Source organism: Strongylocentrotus purpuratus, unplaced genomic scaffold (assembly GCF_000002235.5).
Source record: "Strongylocentrotus purpuratus isolate Spur 01 unplaced genomic scaffold, Spur_5.0 spur5_scaffold_2, whole genome shotgun sequence".
NCBI classification, from domain to species: domain Eukaryota; kingdom Metazoa; phylum Echinodermata; class Echinoidea; order Camarodonta; family Strongylocentrotidae; genus Strongylocentrotus; species Strongylocentrotus purpuratus.
The window spans coordinates 9,985,353-10,012,665 of NW_022145605.1; the positions used below are offsets into that span (position 1 = coordinate 9,985,353).

A 27,313-nucleotide genomic window follows, 5' to 3' on the forward strand; every position below is an offset into this window, starting at 1 on the left:
TATTTAGGATCAGGATTTGAATAGAGTAGTACGCTGTCATCTGCGTACAATAATAGTTTGAAGTCTTTTATACAAATACACATATCATTTATATAACTTGAAAATAGAATTGGGCCTAAAATGCTTCCCTGAGGAACACCGCAAGTTATAGGCATTAGTTTGGAACGAATATCATGAATGGCCACTACTTGGTGTCGATTAGATAGGTAGGATCTAAACCAATCTAAACTTCCCTTATCAAAACCCATTAGTTGTAACTTCTTCAATAAGACGCAATGATTAACTGTATCAAAAGCTTTTTGCAGATCAAGGAGCACCATACCAACAAAGCGCCCTTGGGAAGTTTCTCTCCTCAAATAATCAGTCAAATGAATTAGACATGTTTCAGTCGAATAATCGAAAACCAGATTGAAATTCATAAATTATATCATTTTCTTTGAAGTATCTTTCAATTTGAACACGGACCGATTTTTCTAGAATCTTTGATGCTACGCTTAAAACACTTATAGGTCTATAGTTGCTAACATCAGTTTTATCTTTCTTTTTATAAAGTGGAGTCACTTTTGCTATTTTCATATCCTCTGGAAAAGTACTCGTCAAGATAGATAGGTTCATTAAGTAACTTAGAGGCTTAAATAAAACCTTCGCACCATCTTTTAGAAATTTAGCTGGAATCAAGTCTAACCCAGTACTTTTTGATACATTCAACTTACGTAACTCTTTGAAAACAAATTGTTCACTGATTGGTAATAACTCGAAGCTGTTTTCACGTACACCTTTTCTTTCGTAAAAGTCACGAATACAATCATTGTCTGCGCTGAAAAAGTCTTTGGAAGGGGGGAGTTTGTCTACTAATTTGGCAGCCACATTTGTGAAATGAGAATTGAACTCATCAGCGATGGCCATCTTATCATGACATAATTCCCCATCAATTTTAATGACAGATTCTTGTTCTTTTCGCTTCTTATTTTTCAATCCTAAGCTTTTTAGATTCTGCCAAAGTTTTTTCGAATCTTGTTTATTTTCTTCTATCTTGTTTTGTAAGTAAACGAGTTTAGCCTTTTTCACCTCTCTTTGGACCATATTTCTTAATACTCTGTATCTTTTATAGAGCTTCTCATCTTTTGCTCTTTTCCTCCATTTTTTGTATACTATATTTCTCTCTTGAATTAGGGAAAGAATATCTTTAGTCACCCAAGTTTCTGATCTTTGTTTTATTCTTATCCGTTTCAGTGGCGCTATCATATTCAAATTTGAGATAAAAACATGTTGAAATATTGACCATGCCTCATTTACATCTGTACAGTCAGTTATTCGTGACCAATCAACAACAGATAGTTGAAGATTGAAAGACTCTTCTGTATATTTTTTCATGGATCTGATATCATTAGTCCTGTGATGACCTATAGCCAGTCTAACATTTTTCCGTGTACAGAAAGTAAAATAATGGTCGCTAATACCTAGATCAATGACACCACTTTGACTTATTTTATTTTCTTTGGTACAACCAACATGATCCAATAGAGAAGAACATGTAGGTGTAACGCGTGTTGCCTCTTTAATGAGTTGACTAAACCCATAAAGACTCAACAAGTCAATATATTTTTTTAGCCAGTGGCGATTTGCGAAGAAGACAAATATTCATGTCTCCTAAAAGAATTATTTCGTCATCCTTCTTTAATGTATCAAGAATATTGGACAATTTCTCGATAAACAAATTGTTTTTCGGAGGTCGATACAGAACGCCAACAACAATTGGTTTTGATCTTGGTATAAGCAAATTTATCCACAGGGATTCCGTATCTCCAGTACTTATAGCATCCATAATATTAAATGCAATATCATTTTTGATATAGAAACATACACCACCTCCAGAGCCAGAGGATCGATCATGGCGTATGATTTTATATCCGTCTATTTCAATTTCTTCATCATTTATGGAATTGTTTAACCATGTTTCAGTGAAAGCAATAATAGACAGCCTTTTTCTTTTAAAAAGAATTCTAAGTTCCGATATCTTGCTTAGAATAGACCTCACATTAAGGTGTAAAAAATGAAGACCTTTAATTTTAAACTTTTCTTCAAATTCTTGAAAAAGAGAAGTGTTTTCATCTTTGAGGTTTGGCAGAATTATTCTTACTATCGCTTGCTTTTCAGGTGTAACGCGCGTTACCTTAAAATAGTTTTCTTTTAGTCTATCCTCCTTTTGGCTTTCTTTCTCTAAACAATCGTCAGTAAATATTGATTCACAAAAAGATGGCAGACAACATGTTAAACAATTCCACTTCTCATCAGGGCATTCATAATATAACCTGCGGTCCTCTGAAAAACTGATAGCTTGACAATTAGTGTGAAACCATTTTTTACAATAAGAACACAGAAGGCCGTGTTGATTACATTTGACTGGCTTATCACAGTTCCCACAAGGGAACTTATATTTTCGACCGTCAACTATAATTTTCGGATCATCACTAGATTTTGTCAAACTTTCACTTAATTCAATACCCTTCTTACAAATTGAAGATAATTCGCCCAGTCTTTCATGTCCACCTTGGATGGTCTGAAGGCTGGTTTCAGTCGTGACCTCTGTTTGACTGCACTGAAATCCAAAGATCTCCCAGAAACAGCTTCGGCGTAGGACTTTACGGGGCTGCTTTTTTCCTCATCAGAATGAAGACTCTGGTTTTCTCGGTAGATGGCTTGATGCATGAAGGCAGGCTTATACTAAACACTCGGTTCGCGGCTTGTTGGAAAACACTCTGGTCACGGCTGGCTGGGCCATTTTTGTTTGTAATACTAATAGTGTCTTCAAATCGGCCCTTCACGCTGGTAAATTCTTATTTTAGATTAGCGACCATTTTTAACCATTTTTCAATGGGGGTGCGTGGGGAAATTTACTTTAAAACGAAGTTGGAAGCAGCAAACCGTGACCCGAATGTTTTCCAGCGCGCCGCGACCCGAGTGTTTAGTATAAGCCCCAAGGCATTTGTATTTAATTTGGTTATATTGGTTGGGACGAAAATGGCCTATTCGTAAGTAGGGGCAAATTTCAAAGTTTTTTGGTGGTGCAGCCCCCATGCCCTCTCCCCACCCTACACCTATTCTGCAAGCACAGACCCTAATTTGACACTTTATCAAAAAATTATTGTGCCTTGAGAGAAGCCAAGCCCAGCTGCCTACTGATACCTACTGGCAGACAGATTCAGACAAAAGATTGAAATGCATCGAGATCACCCTGTCATATTAAACGTTAAGCCCAGCTGGCAAATGGAACTTTTGAAGCTCCAATAGAATAACAAGCAATTTGGATGCAGAACAGAACTTATCAAACATTGTATACTATCGAACCCTTCACTATATCTAGTCCCCCCCCCCCCTTGGAAAATTAATGCTCCAAACGTGTCGATAGAATTAAGCGAAATAGTGAACAAACATGAAAACCCATTTCATTTACTTCAACGCAGTTTAGAATTGATCAGTACCAAATGGCCAATACAACTACACATCTATACAGATGGGTCAAAGGTTCCAAATCTTGGAATAAGTTCTGCTTCTTTTTATGTACCAGCCTTTTCCTTTCAACAAGCAAAACGATTGGCGGATCACACATCATCTTTTAGAGCCGAACTGGCTGCAATTCTCCTTGCGCTTAATTGGCTAGAGAACCTTAATGTGTATGTTGGCATTGTTATTTTTTTGTGACTCCATAAGCGCCCTGCTCGCTATAAAGGATGAAAAAGCTATTACATTTGTAACTGAAATTATTACATTAAGTACAAAATTATCGTATCAAGGAAAACACATACATTTAGAATGGATTCCTAGCCATTGTGGTGTACACGGAAATGAAATGGCAGATTTTTATGCAAAATATACTTTAAACCCCTGAGCTCCTGGGTTCTCGGCCCCCTGGACCTCACGCCAATAACATTGAAATTTGTAATAAATTATCCTTTTCTGAAATAAAGAGTATTATTACCAGCAAGTATATAAAACTCTGGCAAGACAGATGAAATAATTCTGATAGTTTTTTTTAGACAGATACTGCCTACAGTAAATCAACCATATTTATGTAAGCTGAACCGATTTGAAGAAAGTATTCTCCATAGATTAAGAATAGGAGTGATAGGTTTGAACTTAGATCTCTTCAGATTGAATATACACTCGACAGGCCATTGCAATAACTGCATAGGACATATTGAAACTGTATACCACTTTCTCACTGAATGCCCAAAGTACATTATAGAAAGAGCTATGTTAAATCATGACACTACTTAACATTTCAGAAATAATTAAACAAAAAGCAATAGTTCGCTTCGTTTGAAGAACAAAGCGGCAGTATCAAAACAATTAATTTTTTTTTTCTTTCTTATCTTCTCTTTTCCTTTTTCTTGCACCAATAAAGCCCACAATACTTGTAACTAATTTGACCATTTAAATTTCTAACAATTCGGTGGTCGCCTCCAGCATCACATGCCAGCTGGCACCCCCTCACCTATGCCGGAGTGACCTAGGTTAAAACCGAAAGTCTGCGAAATGTACCTCAAAGACTGGTAAGATGGCATTTTGAAAAGGGTGTGGGTGATATTTGAGCGCGCATGTGCGCGTAAACACAAGTACGTACAACTTGCTAGGTCATCTCTTTCCAAAATTATTAATTTATTGAAAACAAAAACAAAAATATAAAAGAAAATAAGCAGAAGGAAAGGGGATGGAAAGAGAAATAAATCCTAATAATAGTCATTTATGACATGAAATTGTACATATGCATATATATAAATAATTCATAAAATAGTGTGTGGCAAAAATAGTCAACTGTGACTGATTGCCAAACAAAATCAAATCAAGAAGAAGAAAGAAAATACACTGTTGGTCATAATGGTGGAATATTTATTTTTACCCCAGTTTAGGGAGGGATTTTAAAAAGTCATTTATTTCTAATAGATCTAGATAATGGCATACATTCCCAGATTTTATTGAATATTAATTTGCGAGTGTTTGTTTTGCGTGACTACTAAATCATATTTGTGTTACTGTGCTAATCAGCTAGGGAACCTACGTCCTTAAATCATAATGGACAGTAATGAGGATTAATGCCTCACAAAAGGGAATTTATATAGCTGATCGACACGATTTTTATCCTGGGGCCTCACAGTAACGAGGCCATTGCTTAGCCCCTGAATCATGACTGTACGCAGTGTTTGCTAGGGTACGCGGCCCCTTCCACAAATCCCCCAAAACGAAGAAAATGCAATAAATTGTCAAAAATTCATTGCATTTTCCCCCGGCCCCCAACAGGAAAAATTCCTCTGTGTGGCCATGCCTCGAACCATAATGCATGGCCCTACAGAGGAATTTTTCCTGTTGGGGGCCGGGGGAAAATGTAATAAATTTTTGACAATTTATTGCATTTTCTTCGTTTTGGGGGATTTGTGGAAGGGGCCGCGTACCCTAGCAAACACTGCGCACAGTCATTATTCAGGGGCTAAGCAATGGCCTCGTTACTGTGAGGCCACAGGATAAAAATCGTGTCGATCAGCTATATATTAGTGCCCTTTTGTGAGGCATTAATCCTCATTACTGTCAATTATGACTTAAGGACGTAGGTCCCTTAGCTGATTAGCATAGTAGCACACATATGATTAAGCAGTCACGCAAAACAAACACTCGCAAATTAATATCCAATAAAATCTGAGAATGTATGCCATTATCTAGATCTATTAGAAATAATTTATTTTTTAAAATCCTTCCCTAAACTGGGGTAAAAATAAATATTCCACCATTATGACCAACAGTGTACATGTCAATATCAGGAGCAGCTATAGTACATGGCCTATGCTAGTCTTATAGTGCAGACTCTCTTTTACGACTGACCAAGGTTTGTGCCTGCAAACTACCCTACACCAGTGCTCGTGCCTCGTTCCTCATCAATGAAACATTATTTTAAGACTCATTACCCTTCGAGATCACAATGGACTCGTCCGTTCATTGTCTGTGTGTTCGTCACACTATTACTCCACTAAGTTGACGCAGCTCGCCATGGATGCGGATCATTTACTAGTTGTTTTCATGTTGCACCACCTGATTGCACATATTATGATATTTAATAGAGTAAAAAGTGAAAAGGGGGGATATAAATGAAGGTCATTCCTAGCTTATTTTTTTCTCCTGAAGTCAATTAATAAGGTTTCATCTTCGCAATGCTTTGAAAACCACAAAGTATATACCTTCCCTGTCGCATGCAACTAAGTTCAAGGGTACCTTACCACAAAACTTACAGAAAGTTTGCAATGCAGACACGAAATGAATGTACTTCATTCCGAATGTCTCAAACGTACATAAACAATGTAACAGAAAGTTGGTGAAATTCTATTAAATATTATATTATAGATAGAACCCGAATACTAAAGTTAAATCAAGAGGCACATTAGTAACAATGATTATAGTAATAATTATAATAATAGCAGCAATAAAATATAATGATAATAACAATAATAATAATCATAAATTATGATAATTTGTTTGCCCAGTGAACCATCATCAGCATCAACATTGTTCTTCCTGAAGGCCCTGTAATTAAGATAAGGCCAGTTGCCAGGTACGTACCAGGTGGAGAGTCGCAAAACATCTTGCCAAATGACATTAGTGCTGCGCTGGGATTTGAACCTCAAACTTTGCATTGAGAGTCAAGTTAATGAACCATTATACCACAACACCTCCACGATATGAAGCCATACACTGAACCTACTACCCCAATAAAATTATTAACTTGACAAGAAATTCCTCAATTCCGTGCGCTCACTTTCTAAAAGGCTATTAACTATTACCATAATGCTGATTATGGCATGGCAACATTGCACTTATATTTAACCAAGCACGATAAATATTTTTCTGTTCTCATTTTATACACTCCTAATAATATAACTGTTTTATTTTGACCAAACTTGATAAAATCAAGAATATAGCTGGTTTCAAACAATATTCCTGTGCTGTTAAAACCTCAGACCATCATTTGCACATTATGTGTTATCTTGTTTACACTTAAAGTGTCTTTTCATAAGGTAAAGGCTCCCAAATTTTAAATAATTATTCAAACACAACTTAAAATCCAGTGCCGTGATTTGGGCCCCGTCATTTAAGGGACACTGGCGGTTTGATGGGGGGGGGGGGGTGTTCACCGTTGAATGGAATACAAATGGCCCCGAGACCCCCATTACATGTTATGTAACCCTAACCAGGTATCAAAGAGTGTAGCCTCGGTCCAGCCATTTATTGGGAACTGTTAGGGGGAAGGAAGGGGGGGGGGCGCGGAACTGAAATTCGAATTACCAAGGGCCACGTACACCGTTAATGGGAAGATTTATACTTGTGTTATGGGAGGGTTTACTACCCCCCCCCTTCTCTCTCCAGTCTCCCTCCTTCTCTCTCTCTCTCTCTCTCTCTCTCTCTCTTTGTCGCGATTTAGTGGAGGGGGGTCACAACTTTAACAATTTTCTTGATTTTGCATTTTAATACAGTGTCTCTTTCTCCTCATCAACTCTGATGCTTGGCCGGTGAAATCCCCATTTTCCATGAATCAAAAATGAACATTACTGTATATTTATTGTTGCATAATCATGCAGAAAGAAAGTTCACAAATGTTGTTGTATGTATAAGAAACTGTATAAGCTACAAAGCATGATGTTGGAGGATTGAATGGGCACCTAAACCCTGATCAGGGAGATGGATTAACGGCTGACTTTACAGCATATACTAATTGAAAGCATCTATTGCCAAGAGGGATGACAAATAAATGACTATTTCAGCAGATTTGCATGATAATTGACCCAGAATGTTTCCCCTTTATCCTGAGTGTAAAACATTGCCAATGCTTTGTTGCAGGCTTGGAGCTTTTCTTCGTCAGTTTGAGACGTGGACGGCTACGAACTTGCCAGAGTTGACGGGGACAATGATTACTTCTAACATAACAAAGCCGTTTTTCAGAGAGCTGGCGATGGACAAGGTTGATAAGAATAGAACTCCACGTTACTGGTCAAGATGACAAGCTAATCCATTGAGTTTGATATAGTTCAATGGTCATGTTCAATGCGAGCGTCTTTGATCATTATCTGGTATAAATACCAACAGCCTTCACTGGATCTGCAGACTTGTCTCACAGAATTTCGTAAGTCAACACCACCTTCCTTGTCTTTCTCATATTTGTGGTCATTCTTTAACTATGTTTTATGTCTAACAATATTATGGTTTAATATGAACAGTAGATATGCGCTCGGTTATATTTTCCATTTCCGTATCATTAGAAATAATGCGAGTTTATGTTTGGGTATGTAATTTCTAGCTAATAGTGAGTGATTGTTATTGTATATTGGCTGGAGGTGTTGGTGTCATAGATTTTCTTCGTCAAACGTTGCCTTAGTTTGTAGAAATCGTTTTCATGTTCATTTTGTTTTTTTAAGATTATTTAACACGGTTTATTTAACATGCAGGGGCCATCTAACTCATTAATGGTTTTAACTCTGAATTTTGTTTTTGATTTATAGAATAAGAACATGGTATGAAAAAGTCGTTGTCAGGCTATTCCACAATAATTGAAGTGTATTATTGTGTTATTTGTGTGTATTGGGAGTCAAGAGGGATGACAGACGAAATAATATGCGAGATTATAGGACAGACTAGTCAATATACGGTACACAATACACACAAATGCACACGATGAATACGATGTGGCTGATCGGCAAGATTGATAGTAGACTCACGATTTGATTTTTTTAATTATTCTCCCTAACATCGGTAAGTTGAAAAAATTGTATCTTACTGCTATTTAGGTGTCATCAATTGTCACTAAAGTACCGATTTTGACTGAAATCAGTTGAGTTTTGTACAGTGGTGTTTGAAATGTTGAGAATCAACAAAACAGCTTTGAATACACAGCCAGAATAGTAATGAAGCTATGTGTGAACCTGTCATGGCGCCCAACCCTCATCTTCCTATCACGTTTATTGTGTGTCAATATAACATGATCGTTTGACTGTCTCTTTGTTTTAAAAGCCTCATGACTGAAAATGTACTTGAGATTTGTATTAATTTTATACATCAAATCAGATAGAACTTTCATGAGCTCATTTCTTCGCAAAATGATGCCGATAAAGATCAATTTAAAAACAAACGTTGACTAATAACGGTCTGTATAATATGTTACAGTCATGTCGGCATCATTTAAAACTCTTAACTCCTAAATATTGTTGCTGTGGTTGTTTTTGTTGATGTTTGTAGTAGTTAGTTTTAACGATGTTTATCATAACATTATGCCCGTTTACTCCGGGTACCAAGGCCGTATATTGGCCTCCTCTCATGGTCAAGTCTATTTTAAGCCTACTTTATAGTCGCGGTTGCTTTATGTCAGTGGAAATTGATTGTATGTCTCTGTCTCTTAAATTACTCATGACGAAAAATTAATCCATGCCCATATTTGTAATGTGAATGTTTGTCTTACCGGAGCGGATAGAATTATTATGTTTGACAAAAGCTGCCTTTAAAGAACGTTTGCATGTTTAATGTTTTATCATCTCCTCCATAAATGTTAATGTGGCATGCCTGTATCATTAACGGTTGTAAATGTTGTTGTGTTATTGTTGTTTTAATGTTATCATTGTTTTATTAATGTTATCATTCTCATTGTTGTTGTGTTGTTGTTAATTTGTTTAAGTACTTTTCATACAAATTTGAATGTTTACACTTGTTACGAAGGTCTATTAATATTATGCCTACTATAGTACCGTTAACGGCGAATACAATTTTACTATTTGTAAGTCATACGAGGGAGCTGTCATACAAGGAGTGGACTCAAGCCGCTCTCCTTTGACCCCATGCAGGGGCGGCAATCCCTGGGAACGGAGGGGGACACGTCTCCCTCAATTTTGTTTAGGGGGATCACCCCCCCCCCACGGAAAATTTGAAAAAGTGCCCCCCAAAAATGTAAAGCAAATACTGACTAAAGACTGCAACACACTTTTAGGCTCTGGATGGCCTAGGAGTGCAGCGTTTAGACTAATAAAAATGCAAAAATCTTCTTGCTCGGTCGCTACGCTCACTCGCATAATATCATTAAAAATATACGAGTAAATATTGTAGAAAATCTGTATTTCGTTTTATACTATAGTTTTGATAAGGAATGTAATTTTTTTAATACAACACAACTTCAACAACCTGTAAAGGGGTAGTAACTTCCGTCATCTTCGCCCCTCTCGTTCCCTATGCTCCCTCGCATCCCCCCCCCCCGGTCATGAAAAGAAATCGCCGCCCCTGACCCCATGCTCCAAGCCGCCAAAATATTATGCGCTACTTAGCAACTGTTGGGCAGGTGGTGAGATAAAAAAGCAAATGAAATATCAGGATTTAGAATTCCTACATCAGAAAATCGTATCTCAGCAAATGTTCGTTGTCCGTTTCAATGAATTCTCATCAATTTTTGAATGTGTAGGGAGTTGAACAAGCAAAAACAAACTTTTGTAGTTTCATAATTGTTTGGCCAACTGCAAAATACAAAAAGCACGCGAAAGCACGCATTAGTAAACTTAAAGTTATCGAAGATTGTAACTCATGGATTAAATGACTGGACATTAAAACTCGCACAAATAATCGGACTATCCTAAAGTATTGAGGTTTCGTCAGGATCTAATTTTTCTTTTACCAACTTTGGCACACAAATTATAGGAAGGACGGAGTCCTAAATTTGAAAAATTGTTTGATGCATTATTCACAATACAATCACCATATAGAATTTATAATTTACACTGAATTTTTGCCGGTAATTTTATAAATGTGAAACTGGTGCCTGGCCTCCGAATTTCCCCGCAGTGAAAGAGCGGCTCGAAGCATGGAACCTCAGAGCCAAGTGGAATGTTACGCATCCCATTGTTACGCTTTAGAACCCACGCATGCGTTTGAGTTTCCACTCCTTGTATTACAGCTCCCTGGTCATACAATCTTCTTACTACACTGTCGCTCATATAGTTGGAATATTTTTTTACCCCAATTTATGGAATTATTTTGACATTATTTATTCCTAATAGATCTAGATAATAGTATACATTCTCAGATTTTATTGAATAATACAGTTACGAGGCCATTGCTTTGACACTGAACCATGACTGTACGCAGCGGGGGCTAGGATAGGGGGCAGTTCCCACAAATAAAAAAAAATAAAAAAATGCAATAAATGTTCAATAATTCATTGAATTTTTACCCCGGTCCTCAACATAACAAAATCCTCTGTACGCCCATGCATTATGGCCCAAGGCATGGGCACACAGAAGATTGTTTTATGTTGGGGAACGGGGGGGGGGGGGGGGGATAGACCGCCCTCGATAGAATACGCGGTTTCGCTTTTCGGTGAACGCGTACGTATATTACGGAGGTATTGCAATGCAATGCCAATAATAGGCAATTTTCTAATGTAACCAAATGTAATACATACGTCTTTGTGAAGTGCCTCGATACAAACTATTTCATTCACCTGATAAGAATAATAGTATTTCAAACAGAATCCAAACTGCAAATATTGGTTTTTGCCAGTTCTTTTTTGGTATCGAAATTTGAAAATTTGATATTTTGCTCCATAGGGGGGGGGGGGGGGGGGGGGGGGGGGGGGGTGTGGTCATTTTTTTTAAGGTCGGCCATTGGCATAACCCCCCCCCCCCCTCCTGCGTACGCGCCTGGGTGCGTGCGCAAAATTGAGAAGCTACTACAGTGTGAGTCCAAAAAAGTTTACACCTACAAAATTGCTAATTATTAAAAAAATCATCGATAAACATAAAATTGTTATATATCTTATGAAAGAATGTTTGATCCCAAATCATTTGGTACCATTTTTGTGTGGTGTGTGTTCACGCCTCGAGGAACAGGAGGCATTGTTTGCGAGAGTGCAAAAATCGACTTGCGCCAAAGTTGCTTATGTGATGTTTGAATATAACAATTGGGATTTGGGTATTAATTCGGTCTTTGCAATTTCAAATAACATTCCTTACAAAATTAATCATGCCACACATATCACATATCGAATATCAAATATCTACGAACATTTGTGCGCGTGTGTGTGGGTGTGTGTGACTTTGCCCTTTCAAAAAGAATATGCAATTCATTTCATTTGATACATTCAATTCATTTTCTCACTCCGCTAATCCCAGCATAATACATACTGTAGGCATCACTTTGGCGGAAGTCGATTTTGCACTCTCGCAAACAATGTCTCCTGTTCATCCAAGCGTGAACACATACCACACAAAAATGACACCAAATGATTTGGGATAAAACACCCTTTTATAAGATGTATAATAATTTACTGTTCATAGATGATTTTTAAATAATTATCAGTTTTTAGGTGTAAACTTTTTTTTTGACTCACTCGGTATAGTAACAGTTGGGTGACCGCTGAGGTACTGAAATCCAGAACGGTTTAAGAACAAATCTACGGGCGTTCTCAATGACGTCCCAAGTGAATAAACAACCAATCAGCGAGCTTGTACCAAAGATTGTTGGTATGGGAATTTCGTTGTTTTATAACAAAGGATGACGAATTTCAATGCGCAGGGGCATTTTTTTTCTACGGGGGGGGGGGGGGTCGCTATAGACACGTTCGACTGTACTACATTTTATTATTTTTCAATGAATAAGTTACAATAATAAATCCCTTGTTATATACAGGCGCGTACGCAGCGGGGGGGGGGGGGGGGGGGTGTTGAAACCCCCTCCCCTCAATTTTTGTTATGTGCGTGATTTCTTTTGTTTAGGAAATTCTTGTTTAAGAAATAAGTTTTTTTTTAATAATAAACAAAAATAAATTAAGAAATAAGTTTTTTTTTAAACATACATATATATTTTTCTACCAAAGGGTGACCCCCAAAAAGTGACCTTACCCCCCCCCCCCCTGAGTCGTTGCGAATTTTTTGGAACCAAAATAAAAAAAACAAAAATGTGCTCTTACCCCCCCCCCCTCCCACTTATTCAGCGACTGGCTGAGTCGTTGCAAAAATTCCGGCCCGATTTAAAACTGTTTACTCCCCCCCCCCCCTTGAAAAAATCCTTCGTACGCCACTGGTTATATATATATATATATATATATATATTTCACCAAAATTTAATATGAATTTTATCTTTTCATCTTTGATGTTTCTCGTTGAAAATTAAGGTATTTGTTATTAATTGAAAAAGTCTTTCCAACTCACTTAAAGGTACTATGTCCCATTTGCAGGCCAAAAATGAAATGGTTAAATTCCAACAGCATTTGAAAGAAGAACTTTCCTAAAAACAAGGGGGCTTGAAAATGTCTTTAAGTGGAAAAATAACGACTATTAGTTGTTGAATCGACTTAAGAGCTTTAGAGCCAGTAAGTAATAGTCTGATTTTCAGACCATTGTACCGAATGGTCGTATATTTTAGGCTGCTCAAAGATTCAATCAGTTTAATTTTGGACAAGAAGTGGGTTATTGATGAAGACAAATTGCTCATTATACCTTTAGAGCTCATTTTATGCATGTTATTACCAAAGAAGAAGAACAGCCAGTCACTCACTCAATAATGTCTGACAGTAAAGTCTAGCAAGTAAACAGGTTTCCTTGCATAGTCTGCTAACGTTTAAATTTCACAGACATATTCGTGATTCCTGCAAAGTTCTACAGAATTTTTGTTCGGTGCAAAAGGGACATAGTATCTTTAAGTGCAGGCTTGGTACATGATACAAGTATGTAGCTTTAACTGGTTAGTCACATTTTCAAGAAAATGGGCTGCGCCCATGTCATGCTAAAAGGCATCATGCCAAGAATATAATTATTCATTTATATATCTTCTGTATATTTTCGTAAGGAATATTATACACTAAAGGGCTTGAGTACATCTCATTTTTTCAGAAAAGCTACACACTTATATTTTGGGATGAGGTTTCCTTTAACTTCTATGTACTAACATATCTTATTCGCTTTAATGACCTTTTCTTCTCTTTTTGTTGTATTTTATCCTTAGGCCATTCTTCAACACGATTCTGCAATTATACACATTTCAATCCACCGTAAGTACATGATAATGTAGCGACATTATACAGCAGAATGTGTGGTTACATTTTTATATTCATCATGTTTAAGTTAATCTTGAAATCCTCAGAAACACGATTTGATTATATGTATAATCATATGCCAATAAGGAACATGTCGAAACAAACTAAGCAAATATCATGGCATTACAATACTTGGAGGTATTTTCCGTTCATCACCGGGGAAGCCCGGTCCTAGAATAATTTACGTTTAAAGGTAATGAGTGTGTAAACAAGAACGTATACCCAACTTTGGTAGCTTAGGATTACAAATTCACAATCAATGTGATCGTGGATGTATTTCAAGGTATGAGTAATTTGTTTTCTGCCCCTGCACTATTGGGATTTTTTCCTGTTACGGTTGATCGATCACCAGTGTCTTTTAAAAAGTGCTGTCAAATCTCCTTGTCTAACGTTTGAGATCATGCACTAAATGTGGGATATGCCAAAGTAACGCGTCGTGCATATTTACTTTGGTCTTGTAAATCCTTTTAATAATGAAATTCTCCTTCAAACTGTAGCGCTTCATCATTTAAAGATAAAGTTGAGTTCTGGTCTTGCGATTGCATTGTGAAAGAAACCGTGTGGAACCGACCAGAAAAGGTTGATCATCTAGCATATAAGAATTTGTGTGTATTGCAAGGTTCTGGAATCATCAAAATGATAAGAAATTTGGCCAAGTCTTGGTAAAGTTACAAATACTTGCACAGAAAGATGTATATGGGACTACACGAACACGTGGCGTAAAAAGCCAGCCCCCGATTTTTACGATGTTACATGCATATTTAGAATATGAAGGCATTTGAAGAGCCATGATTTTCAGGGAACATGTCTTATCTGATGTTCTTCCACACTTGCATAATAAGAATGAGTAACACTCACAAATTATTTTTCACCTCTTCCCAGAACTCAACCTTCTCTTTAAAGTGATCCATTTTACCTAAGCTTTCAAATGACCTTATTTCATTCACCGGGACAATCTTGAATTATTTCAGCATATCTTCGCGTCTCTTGATATCTAAGATCTTTCCGTTCATTTATCCATTGCAACATTTCACATTTCTGATGTGTGTAAGGTTTATAAGTTATTTGTTTCGAGCAGCACATGAAAGCTTAGAGGTTTACTAACCTCAAAGATTTATTAAATGCGCGAAAGAACACATTATGATTACTAACAAAGATGCTGACAGTAAAATTTCTTGGAAAAAGGATAGTGTCCCAAGTAAACTTTATCCATTTTGGATGAAATGACATGGCTTACCTTAAAAGGTGATATGAGAAAAGCCAATATTGTGTCAGCATAATAAAGAAAATGTCTTTTTTTCCCTCATTTTTTTTTCTGAGTTGACAGGTTCACCTTTTCTATTCAAATGTACAAAATCAATGTGAATGTAAAATCAGCAATGGTTTTTGGACTGAAGTAACAATGCGTAATGGCTTTAACAAAATATATATTTCTCCATTCTAAACTTGGTAGAAAAGAATTTTGACAATTCCTCTTTGAAATAGCTGTTGCTCAGTCATCCGTGTCATTAGATATAATCTTAATTACTCTTTAAAATGACATATGATGTGTTAGTTTGATTCTTAAGGAAAGTCCAATGGATTTTTAATAAAAGGGTAGTGGGATTCGGTCCAAACACCAGAACCCCGATAGGTTTTAAGACCCGTTCTTGGGAAATACAATTTGATATTCGATCAAAATCAATCCAGTTTTCTTTATTTGTAGGCCTAACCAATATCTTTATCTCCAATGCGCATGGTGTGCATTGGATGATCAAGCCTTATCAGCATAGCATTTCATTTTCTATTTGTAATATGGTTACATGATATGTACTTTATATGTATTTTTGTAATACCGTTTACTCTGTAAAACAATCATTTTATCTTTGTCATCCATTTTATCCATCTGTTTGGTCTTTGACTGTGATGATGGAAATAAGTTATTTTCAATTCAATTTTCCATTCAAATTTGATTAAATATCTCAGCCATTTATTTGTGTGTGTTTTCTTTGCTCTGCTTTCATTACGTAGATGAACATTGACTTTGAGCACCCGTCGATGTACGGTACAGTGCGGCACAGGTGCGTATGTCGGACGAAAGCCATAGGACAAGAACGATGTAAGAGAAAAAGTCGCCATGCAACAAAAACGTGTTGGCAACACAAGGCCGAGCTGACGTACGAAGAGTAAGTTTCTTCCCGCTTTTCATTTAGTTTAATTCCTTCATGTTTTTCTGTTTTTCTTTCATTTTTTTTGTTTAGGGGGGAGGGGATGGAGGGAGAAACTACTATGAAGCTATTCCCTATTCGACCTATTCAGATGAGCGCATTTTTCCACGATAGGAAAGTGATGCTCGCAGATGAAAAAAAAAAACACAGGGGCCCGTTTCTCGAAACCAACGACAAGACCAGGCGCGTACACAGGGGGAGGGTTCGGGGGGTTAAACCCCCCCCCCCTTTGGTAATTTTTTGTGTGTAAACCCCCCTAAATTTCTCTAAACCCCCCCCCCCCCCTTTTGGATTTTTTTTTTTGTTCTTTTTTTTTATTAAAAAAAAAAAAAAAAAAAAAAAAATCCCATGGTTGACCTAAAAAAGCTGACCTTACCCCCCCCCCCCAACGGAGCAAAATGTCAAATTTTCAAATTTCGAGACCAAAAAAAAAAAAAAAATGTGTCCTCTTACCCCGATTTTAAACCCACCCTCCCCTTGAAAAAATCCTGCGTATACGCCACTGGACAAGACAGTCATAACTTTATCAAGCAACTACGGAGATGTTGCTGATCTTCCGAAACTGTTTCATGACGTGCTTACTAGCTAGATATCTCGTGAAATCGATACTATCGGCAAGAAGAGGAGCCAAGAAATAACCTTAGTCGCAATTCTACCGGATTAAACAAAAAGTAATTTTAAGAAAACTGCAATTATTTAAATGAATTAGGAATAAAAGTAAGATTAAACATAGTAACAGGGAATAAGATATGCAGTATACTTAATTTGTGTAGATTAAATTATACAATTATTTGTAAAATATATTTGTGATTATTCGTTTCATGAACGGTGAATCAGTCTTGTTTATTAGATGGGAGGGGTGGCACTGAAAGGCTAGTAATATTGTACTAACGACCTGTTGTACTAGTATCCTCCTAAATCAACAAGGGTAACATCTACAGTGTGAGTAAAAAAAAGTTTACACCTGGAAAATTGCTAATTATTTTATAAATCATCTTTGAACAGTAAATTATTAAATATCTTATGAAAGAGTGTTTTATCCCGAATCATTTAGTATCATTTTGTGGGGTATGTGTTCACGCTTGGATAAACAGGGGGCATTGTTTGCGAGAGTGCAGAAATCGACTTGCGTCAACGTTGCTTTTGTGATGTTGGAATAAAACAATTGGGATTTGGGTATTAATTCGGTCAGTGCAGAAAAAATAAAATCCCTAACATAAGTAATCAAGCCACACATGCGTGTGTGTGATTGTGACTTTCCTTCTGCAAAAAAGCATATGCAATGCATCTCATTTGATACATTGAATTCATTCTCTCACTTTAATCCAGCATATCACATACTGTAGGCATCACTTCGGCGCAAGTCGATTTTTACACTCTTGCAAACAATGCCTCCTGTTCACCCAAACGTGGACACACACCACACAAAATGATACTAAATGATTCGGGATAAAACACTCTTTCATAAGATGTATAATAATTTACTGTTCATAGATGATTTGTAAAATAATTAGCAATTTTCTGGGTGTAATTTTTTTTGGACTCGCACTGTATTTCCCATTTCTACGGGCCCGATCCAGAAAATCTGAATATTGTATTATTTTCCAAGCCCAAATTAAATAACACTTCATCAGGGAGGGCGTTTCAAAAGTGATCTGAAATTCAATTCATTGATCATTACAACCCGAAAGAACGACGAATTGCGAGGGAAGATCAAGACCTTAATCCTCCTCCGTAGACCTACATGGAAATTGATATGACCGGCTAACAGGGGAAGGAAGGAGGCAAAGTATTGTACGCCTTCGTCCACCATCGCTGTTTACCGGTACTTCTTCTAGATCATTCATGGCAATAGACCGGGGGTCCGTTCCTAGAAACCAACGACAAGACAGTCATAACTTTATCCGCCAACTACGTAGTCCAGAATCTGGCCTATTTCATTTTGATCTCCACCACACCAACGCTACCTCTCCCTACTTACTAGCTTCCAGCCGATGATGGCGTGATCAAGGACGCCCGGCGAAAAATAGGTCCTCAGGCTGGAATTAAAAAAAGATTGAAAATGATTCCAGGAAGTAAGAGATGCAATAAACTTCCAAATTTGTGTAGATTATACAATAGAAGTACTTGTAAAATATAATTGTGAGTATTTTATTACATGACCGGTGAATCAGTTTTGTTCCTGATGGGTATCCCCCGGATATTTTCATTTGATAGTTTATAAAAATACACCAATATATTATTCTTAGAAAAATACGATGTAATGAAATTTGTGTCCGATGTTTTAGGCGTCAGCACATCAAAATTACAAAACTTCAGCATTCCAAACGTTAAAAAATATGTTTAAACTATTCAGTTTACACATTTGAAGACAGAACTTACCTCAAAATTAATGTAGGTCTGAAAACTAGAGAATACACTTCTAACTATGACTTGCCTACCATGACAGATTACCCACTCCTTTGGGGATTTCACAATGTGGAAATAAAAGCGTATGATCGGTTAAGTAAAGTGGGTAAAGCCTTAGATATAAACAAGACATATTTTCAAAAGGTTAACATGACCAAAGTGTTTTATTTTCTCTCCTTAACCCTATAAGGCCGGGGGCCATTATGCCCCCCCCCCTCCACGATTTTCCTGATTGTTCTGGAACGCATATGGATGGCGCCCCGCCGCTCGCTGACTTTTTTTCTTTCGAGTCTTGCGCAACTTTTAAAAGATTTCTTTTGAAAACCGGACCTACAGTTACAAGGTCATGTGACATTTTGTCTTTGCATGTCAGCCCGAAAATCGCTCATTTTTGTGATTTGTGTACAAAACATATGGAAATGTCATTTTTCCTTAAAAAAATAGATCAAACATTGGTTATTAGGTCTTGTTTAAAGTTTAGGTGGTTGTTTTGGGAGTCAAAATAGTTGAAATGTAGTAAGAAATGAAATAAAACAACAAAAACAATAAAATACATAAGTTGATAAAAACAATTAAATACATAAGAAATATGAAAACAAGAGATAACATAAGGAATAAGCTAGCTCTTCATAATTTTGTTATCGTATTGTTATTCCAAATGGTGTAATGAATATATGAAGTGAAAAAGAATTGTTAAATATGAATAATGTATGATTTATGGGTAAAAATGTAATTTTATGACCATATTTGCATAGATTACCATAAATATGCAAATGAGTGAATTTTCCAGAAAATTTGAATTATCATATTATTCTATACACTTCACTTGACACGCATGCACATTTCACGGCCGAGATCTTAAGGGGGCCATAACCCCCCTGTTACACCCACAAATGTAATAACGCCCACAAATGTAATAACACTTTACCCACAAATGTAATAACACCCACAAATGTAATAACACTTTACCCACAAATGTAATAATTTCACCCACAAATGTAATAATTTTGAATCACCCACAAATGTAATAATGACCTTACCAACAAATGTAATAAATTTGAAGGGATATTTTGTCGAATTTGTTCAAAACTAAAACCCTGTAATAAAGCATGGGTATAGCGCGCAGTCTTTACTCCAGACCCGGTTATTTCAAAAATTTTAAAAATCTTCAAAACTAAGACCCCATAATCCTTTTCCTGTGGAATAACATGAGAATCGAGCGTAGTCTTTCCTCCAGACCCGGTTATTCAAAAGTAAAAAAAAAAAAAAAACCTTTTAAACTAAGACCCCACCATCTTCCAAACTAAGACCCGGTAATAAAGCATGGGTTTAGAGCGTAGTCTTTACTTCAGACTCGGTTATTTAAAAAAAAATCTTCAAACTAAGACCTCACCATCTCATTCCTGTGGAATAACATGGTTATAGGGTGTAGTCTTTCCTCCAGACCCGGTTATTTCAAAAGAAATATAAATTTAAACAAATCTTCGAAACTAAGACCCACCATCTTATTCCTCTTTTTTTCATTAAAAAATAAATTACATTATTACATATGTGGATACAACACGTCACAATCATACGAACACTAATCATATACACATAGAGCTGTTTATTGTCGTGTATTTTCACTGTATACCGACAGGTTAAGTACACTTTTCGTGATAACATTAATAAACAAGGTATTTTTGTGGGCATTTCAAATGTTCACTTGTTAATTCAAGTGGGTGTACATCTCTCTAGATATGTGATATGGGTCTGTTACTCCTTTATATGATTATTTCTGTCTAAACTGTGTCAATGTGTATAATTTGGCTCCCAAGAGAACGGAATTAAATTGATCTGTATTCTATTCGAACTTATAATAAAGATAATTATTTTTCAGTGCTTCCATAGTTGTAGAGTCATATCAAGTGATTTGTTATATGAAAGTATGCGTTGTTATTTGCTTGTTAACCGATTATCATTTCAGACTTGTTCTTGTTTATATAGCTGCTTGAGTGTTTCAGAAGTAGGGAAAACTGTAATATAATGTGTTTTGTTTGTATTTGCCTTTGAATAAATGTCGTTCTCATGAATTCACACTGTGTACCGTGTACCGCGTACCAATTGGTAGTCTTCAGTATAAGTAATTGATACGTTCATCACATGAAGAAAGGTAATTCATTCACGCACTCATGAAAATATAACATCGCAATCCAACGTTTCAATGTCACTAATAGCGTACATATATATATATATATATATATATATATATGTTACATATCGTGAACATATTTCATAATCACATGCATAAAACAATCAGCGTCAATATTTAAATACATTTAAGGTCACTTATTCGATTACTTTTTTTTCTACGAACATTGAATTCCAGGATATTTGTGGGCGTTAGAATATTTACATGATTACAAAAAATCGTCGACGGTCAACGAACCATCGAATCGGTCCCTCCTCTGTGTGTTATATATATGGACCATTTTGACTGATTCGTCAGTTCGTGTGACCGCCCACCAATCATTTATTTGTGACGTGATGTATCCACATATGTTATAATGTAATTTATTTTTAAATGAAAAAAAGAGGAATAAGATGGTGGGTCTTAGTTTCGAAGATTTGTTTAAATTTCTATTTCTTTTGAAATAACCGGGTCTGGAGGAAAGACTACGCTCTATACCCATGTTATTCCACAGGAATGAGATGGTGAGGTCTTAGTTTGAAGATTTTTTTTTTTAAATAACCGAGTCTGAAGTAAAGACTACGCTCTAATCCCATGCTTTATTACCGGGTCTTAATTTGGAAGATGGAGGGGTCTTAGTTTAAAAGTTTTTTTTGTTGTTTTGTTTTGTTTTGTTTTGTTTTTTGTTTTTTTAACTTTTGAATAATCGGGTCTGGAGGAAAGACTACGCTCAATACTCATGGGTGGGGGTACATGTACGTGCGAAGTACACATGTGCATAGAGAGGTGGTATGTGAACGCGCACGTACGTGCGCGAAAACACAAGTACGTACAACTCGCTAGGCTAGGCCATCTCTTTCCAAATTTATTAATTTATTGAATTTTCCCTAAAAAAACAAAAAAACAAATATATATAGGGCCTAAAAAGAAAATAAGCGGAAGGAAAGGGGATGGAAAGAGAAAGAATCCTAAAAATAGTCATTTATGACATGAAATTGTACATATAATGTATATATATAAATAATTCATAAAATAGTGTGTGGCAAAAATAGTCAACTGTGACTGATTGCCAAACAAAATCAAATCAAGAAGAAGAAGAAGTTAATCCACAGGAAAAGGATTATGGGGTCTTAGTTTTGAAGATTTTTTAAATTTTTGAAATAACCGGGTCTGGAGTAAAGACTGCGCGCTATACCCATTCTTTATTACAGGGTTTTAGTTTTGAACAAATTCGACAAAATATCCCTTCAAATTTATTACATTTGTGGGTAAAGTCATTATTACATTTGTGGGTGATTCAAAATTATTACATTTGTGGGTAAAGTGGTTATTACATTTGTGGGTGAAATTATTACATTTGTGGGTACGGTGTTATTACATTTGTGGGTGTTATTACATTTGTGGGTAAAGTGTTATTACATTATTTTGTGGGCGTTATTACATTTGTGGGCGTTATTACATTTGTGGGTGTAACAGGGCCATTTATGGGTGATTCAAAATTATTACATTTGTGGGTAAAGTGGTTATTACATTTGTGGGTGATATTATTACATTTGTGGGTAAAGTGTTATTACATTTGTGGGTGTTATTACATTTGTGGGTAAAGTGTTATTACATTTGTGGGTGTAACACCCCCCCCCCCCCGGCCGTACTAAGACCTCAAATAGCCCGGCATTTTTAGGGTTAACTAATCCTATTAGTGCAATTTGTTTACGCCCTGCCATGTGCAATATCTCTTTGTTGGTTTTCATTCGTTTCCAGGATATTTTCATCATTCATCTGTAGATCCACATTTCAAAAGATGTTATTCTATTTGCCATGGCCTTGTTTACGTCCATATTTCTGCTCCATACAATAGAACAGACCATACATAACAGTTTACTAGTCTCAACCTAAGCGCAAATTTCACCTTTCTATTTGTGAATAATCCTTTCATTGCCAGAAATGTATTCCTAGCAATTTCTATTCTTCTTTTTATTTCTGCTTCGCATCTATCATCATCTGTGATATTTTGTCCTAAGTAGATGTAATTACTGACTTGCTCAATGATATGTCCATCGAGTTTCAAACATATTCTAGGCTTATTCTCTGTTTTACTAAAAATGATTGACTTAGTTTTCTTGACATTCATGCTTAGACCAAGCTCTTCACTTTTGACTTTTACAATATCCAATACATGTTTTAAATCTGCTTCATTCTCTGCGCAAAGTATAGTGTCATCAGCATAACGAAAATTATTAATATTTACACCCCCAATACTAACACCTTTCATATCTGAAATTTCCCTGAATACCAACCCTGTGCATGTTTCCTTTGCTCTTCATAAATACCAACAAAATGATAGTACACACTCAGGTGGTGTGTTTTCCCTTTGCAGGCTGAAAATATAATTTTGTGTGAATCCCATCACAAACAAGAGGTACTGAAAAATCACCTGAAAAGATTAGAACTGGCAATTGCCTTTTTGATATGTGGAATTATATCGACCGTTAGGAATTTTCGCAACAGTTTTGAAAATTATGAAAAAAAAAAAAATGGTTTTAGACCCTTGTACCGTATGGTCGTACGTTTCGTGCTGCGCAAATATTCAATCAGCTTAATTTTGGCCATTAAAAGAAGTTGGTTAATGAGGTGTACAGAAAATGCTCATGTATCCTTCATATATACAGCTCATTTTATGTATGTTATTACCAAAGAAAAACAGAAGTCAGTCAGTCACTCAATAGTGTCTGAAAGTCAAGTCTAGAAACTAAAACGGGTTTTCTCGCATTATTTGAATACTAGGACACTGCTAACGTATACATTTCACATATAGGACGCACGTGACATATTCATAATACCTGCAAAGTTCTACATAATTTGTTTTTGGCCGCAAAAGGGACACATTATCTTTAAGAGCAACAAAATGACTTTTCTATCTTGTACTAAATCTCTCAATTTTTTTTCTTCGACTCAAGTCTTTATTCATTTTGTCTCAAAGCATAAAACAGTATAAGCAAATGAACAAAACTGATGGATCAATACATTTGACAAAGAAAGGTACAATGAAAAACAAGATTCTAGTATTTAGATAAATTGTATATACATCTATTTGCGCATAGATTGTTAACTTAATGTCATTTTCAGGGTATATTTCTCATCTTCTGAACAAAACGTACATAAATCAGAATGGGATATACCAACAGCCTTTGAATACTTATTGACACTTATTGTGAGTTATTTTAAACTGAAAATACCTTATTTTTGTCGAAAAAATAACATTTACAAGGAATGATGTAAATTTGATTCCAATTTAATAACAACTGACTTTGAAAGAATACCTTTCCATTTCTTTTGGGAAATTGTTTACCTACTTTAGTAACTTTGCTCATGCTGCAATAATTCCTTCTTTGTGTTTTTCTTAGATGGGTCTTAGCAAATATGCTTCCATTTCAAAGATATGACCGCTATAATTTAATAAAATTATAGAAAATTACAACGAAGATTGAATTTATCGACAAACTCAAAATATGTGAGAAAAATTACCATCCGCCTGCAGTAATGATGAATGATGACTAGTTTTTTTTTCGTGATTATTTTTTCTTCTTCAGGGAATAGGGGCAAAAATTGTCCCCTCGCCCGCTAAAAACCAATAAATAATGTTTAGATTTTACACAGATAAAGCAGATATTGTGATAAAATCTAGTCTGTTTAAAACAGAATGGAGTATTGCGTAAATGCGACCATGGACGATGTAGAAATCAACTAATAACGACCCGCCACCCCCAAACGTGTTATATGCCTGTACAATTATGTTGGGGTCGTTTGCACCTCCCAAACCACTAAGGTTTTAAGGGCCTATATTATATAGTCATTCCATAAATGACAAGCTGATATTAAGATATTGTTGTTCTCATACAGGCTGGTCAACCTGTACCTGAACAGGATACCGCAATGTACATCCATCACAAGGAAAGGTTCGAGATGTAGCAGAGATTCCCGATTCGCGGGCGACGCTCCAAAGTGTACCCAGCATCGTAAGTTTATAATTTGTTTATTATATCTTTCTCCACTTGTGGAATTGAAAGACTTTATCCGCATGATACATTTTTTCTTCTTTGGGTTTCCTCACATTAAAAATATCCTGCAATCATGGATACAAGAAGAATAAAATATTGGATGGCTTTAGAGTCAATACAAGGAAATATTGGACGAAATATTTCTGAATATTGAGTTCGATATTTCATGTATTGGCCAAAATAAGCCATTCAATAGTATGACTATTATTTCAAAATAAAAAATATAACAATTTGGAGCCATTTTTCATTACGGCTTCGCATGGTCTATTATGCAAAGTTAACACACCTTGAAAGCCGCTGAAATATAGTGTTTGATCCATCTTGGCCTGCTGCTTACTCCATACCATGTTCATTTTTTTATCAAAATTTAAATGAAATTAGTGTTGGGCTATTGGAGACATTAAATTCAATATTATGGGAAATATCTCCATGTATCTTTTACATGAGATAGCTGGAGAAAATTTCATTCCATGATTTGTCAACGTCAAAATATAAGGAACAGGGTTCTGTTTATGTGCGTATCATAAGTGTATATCTATGCTGTCCCTGTATTAACCCTTACTGTACTGGGGCCTAGGAGCCCCCCCCCCCCCCCATGGAATTTTAAATTGTCGTTTCTACGCAACTACGCACCGAGGTCCTACTCATTATGTTGAAACCATTTTCGTCGAAATCAGATATACTTGTAAGGTGTCACATTATTAGTATGCGCATGTCATCAAAGAGTGCTATAATTGCATATTCATGTACAAGCAAAAATGTGAACACATGTTTAGATTTCTTCAAACAAGTGTGAGATATAAATTGATATCAACTTGCTTTGATATGTTCCCGAGCAAATACATTAGAAATAAAACAATAGATATAATAAGAAATATAAAACATTAAAATACATAAGAAAATAAAATGATGAAATATGCGTATTCATAATTTATGCAAATTAACCTTTGCATTTCCAAATATAAAAATGATGAAATGTCATGAATTTGAAATGAAGGAAACGTTTATTCAATGCATTTTCAAGATTCTTCGAAAGTCTTGAGACAAATATGTACATTTTTTTCTGTAAAATGTATGACATTAGCATTTGCATAATCAATTAGGGTTTAATGACAACAACTTGCATATTAGGAAAAACGAATTATACCATCTTGTTTCTTACGTGAATATCTTCAAACATGCAAATTTTCGTGTTCATCGGACATTCGACGGCCGAGATCATAGAAAGGGAGGGAGCCCCAGCCCCCCCCCCCCTCCCCAGTCAGATGTTTAAAAAAAGCCCAGTGCAGTAAGGGTTAAAAGGGTAACCCAATTTTATCAAAAAATAAACGCAAATAATGTTTTCATTTAATGCATACATTATTGAAAAGATAATTTTTCTCTTCTAGCGTACGGCATCAAAATAATGATTACTAAATCATGCATGGCTGTATTAAGACAGTAGGAGCTCAGGCAGAAAAAACATTAATTATCAAAAACAAGTCGAGAGCTGCTACATTTGGTTCATAATGATTTTGAAAAGACAGAGAATGAGTTATGATCATTAATGATTAAAAGAATACATCAAATAAAAGTTCATTCTTGGCTTTCATAATGATGACACCATAACGCATGACTTTGCAGAAACAAGTTGCTATTGGTAAGGCATATCATTAACATGAATTCAACTACCATATTTAATTCCTTAAACGAAATTTCGACGCCCCGCGTGATTTAATATTGAACAAAAAATAACTGATAATGATTAATAATCCCAATTCATTTCGTTTCTTCGCACTCTTTTCCATCGCGGTCTTCAATGTCCGGATCGTTTTTAGATTACGTATGCGGGAAAATATATCTAAAAAGTTGTAAGGGATCCGGGCCTTGTTTGACTGAATTCACATAAATCCTGTGCTTTCATTTATTCGGACTGGACTTTTTTTCCAGATAACATGACCTTGTATTTAGAAGAAGAGGAAGCTGAATAAGCGGCGCTTGAGGCGCTGGCGGCGCTGGATGCTGATCAGGCCGTAGAAGAGGTGCTTGAGGCTGAGGCAGAGGAGGTGCTGGAGGTTGAGGCCGTAGAGGAGGTGCTGGGGGCTGAGGAGTTCGAGGAGATCGAGTTCGAGGAGATCGAGGTTCAGCGGATGGATGGAGAAGAAGAAGGAGAGTGGGGGCACCCCAACGATGACTGGAGACTTCATTGGACGGCTAGCGAGGCGACTGAGGATGAGGAGGAGGAGGAGGTGAATGTGGAGGAGTTTGAGATGATCGAGGTTATGCAGAGGGATGAGGAAGGAGAATGGGGACAGCAAGACGATGGCTGGAGACTGCACTGGACAGCTGACGAGGAGACGGAGGAGGAGGAGGAGGAGGAGAG

General features: G+C 36.3%; 1 protein-coding gene across 1 annotated transcript; it reads left to right on the forward strand.

The window, feature by feature from the left end:
* Window positions 1–8,012: 8,012 nt before the first annotated feature.
* LOC105447225 lies at window positions 8,013–27,306 on the forward strand. The gene is made up of 5 exons (XM_030991618.1): window positions 8,013–8,164; window positions 14,017–14,062; window positions 16,118–16,272; window positions 24,794–24,909; window positions 26,881–27,306. Exons 3-5 carry the CDS (start codon window positions 16,118–16,120, stop codon window positions 26,919–26,921), a joined length of 312 nt encoding a protein of 103 aa, XP_030847478.1. The 5' UTR covers window positions 8,013–8,164; window positions 14,017–14,062; the 3' UTR covers window positions 26,922–27,306.
* The last annotated feature ends 7 nt before the right edge of the window (window positions 27,307–27,313 follow it).

What these genes read in the sequence shown, in the direction of transcription:
- LOC105447225 (XM_030991618.1), top strand. Translation starts at nt 16,118, where the DNA reads ATGAACATTGACTTTGAGCACCCGTCGATGTACGGTACAGTGCGGCAC. An exon ending in GCCGAGCTGACGTACGAAGA is followed by an intron (nt 16,273 to 24,793) that starts GTAAGTTTCTTC and finishes GTTCTCATACAG; the next exon opens with GCTGGTCAACCTGTACCTGA. An exon ending in TCCAAAGTGTACCCAGCATC is followed by an intron (nt 24,910 to 26,880) that starts GTAAGTTTATAA and finishes CTTTTTTTCCAG; the next exon opens with ATAACATGACCTTGTATTTA.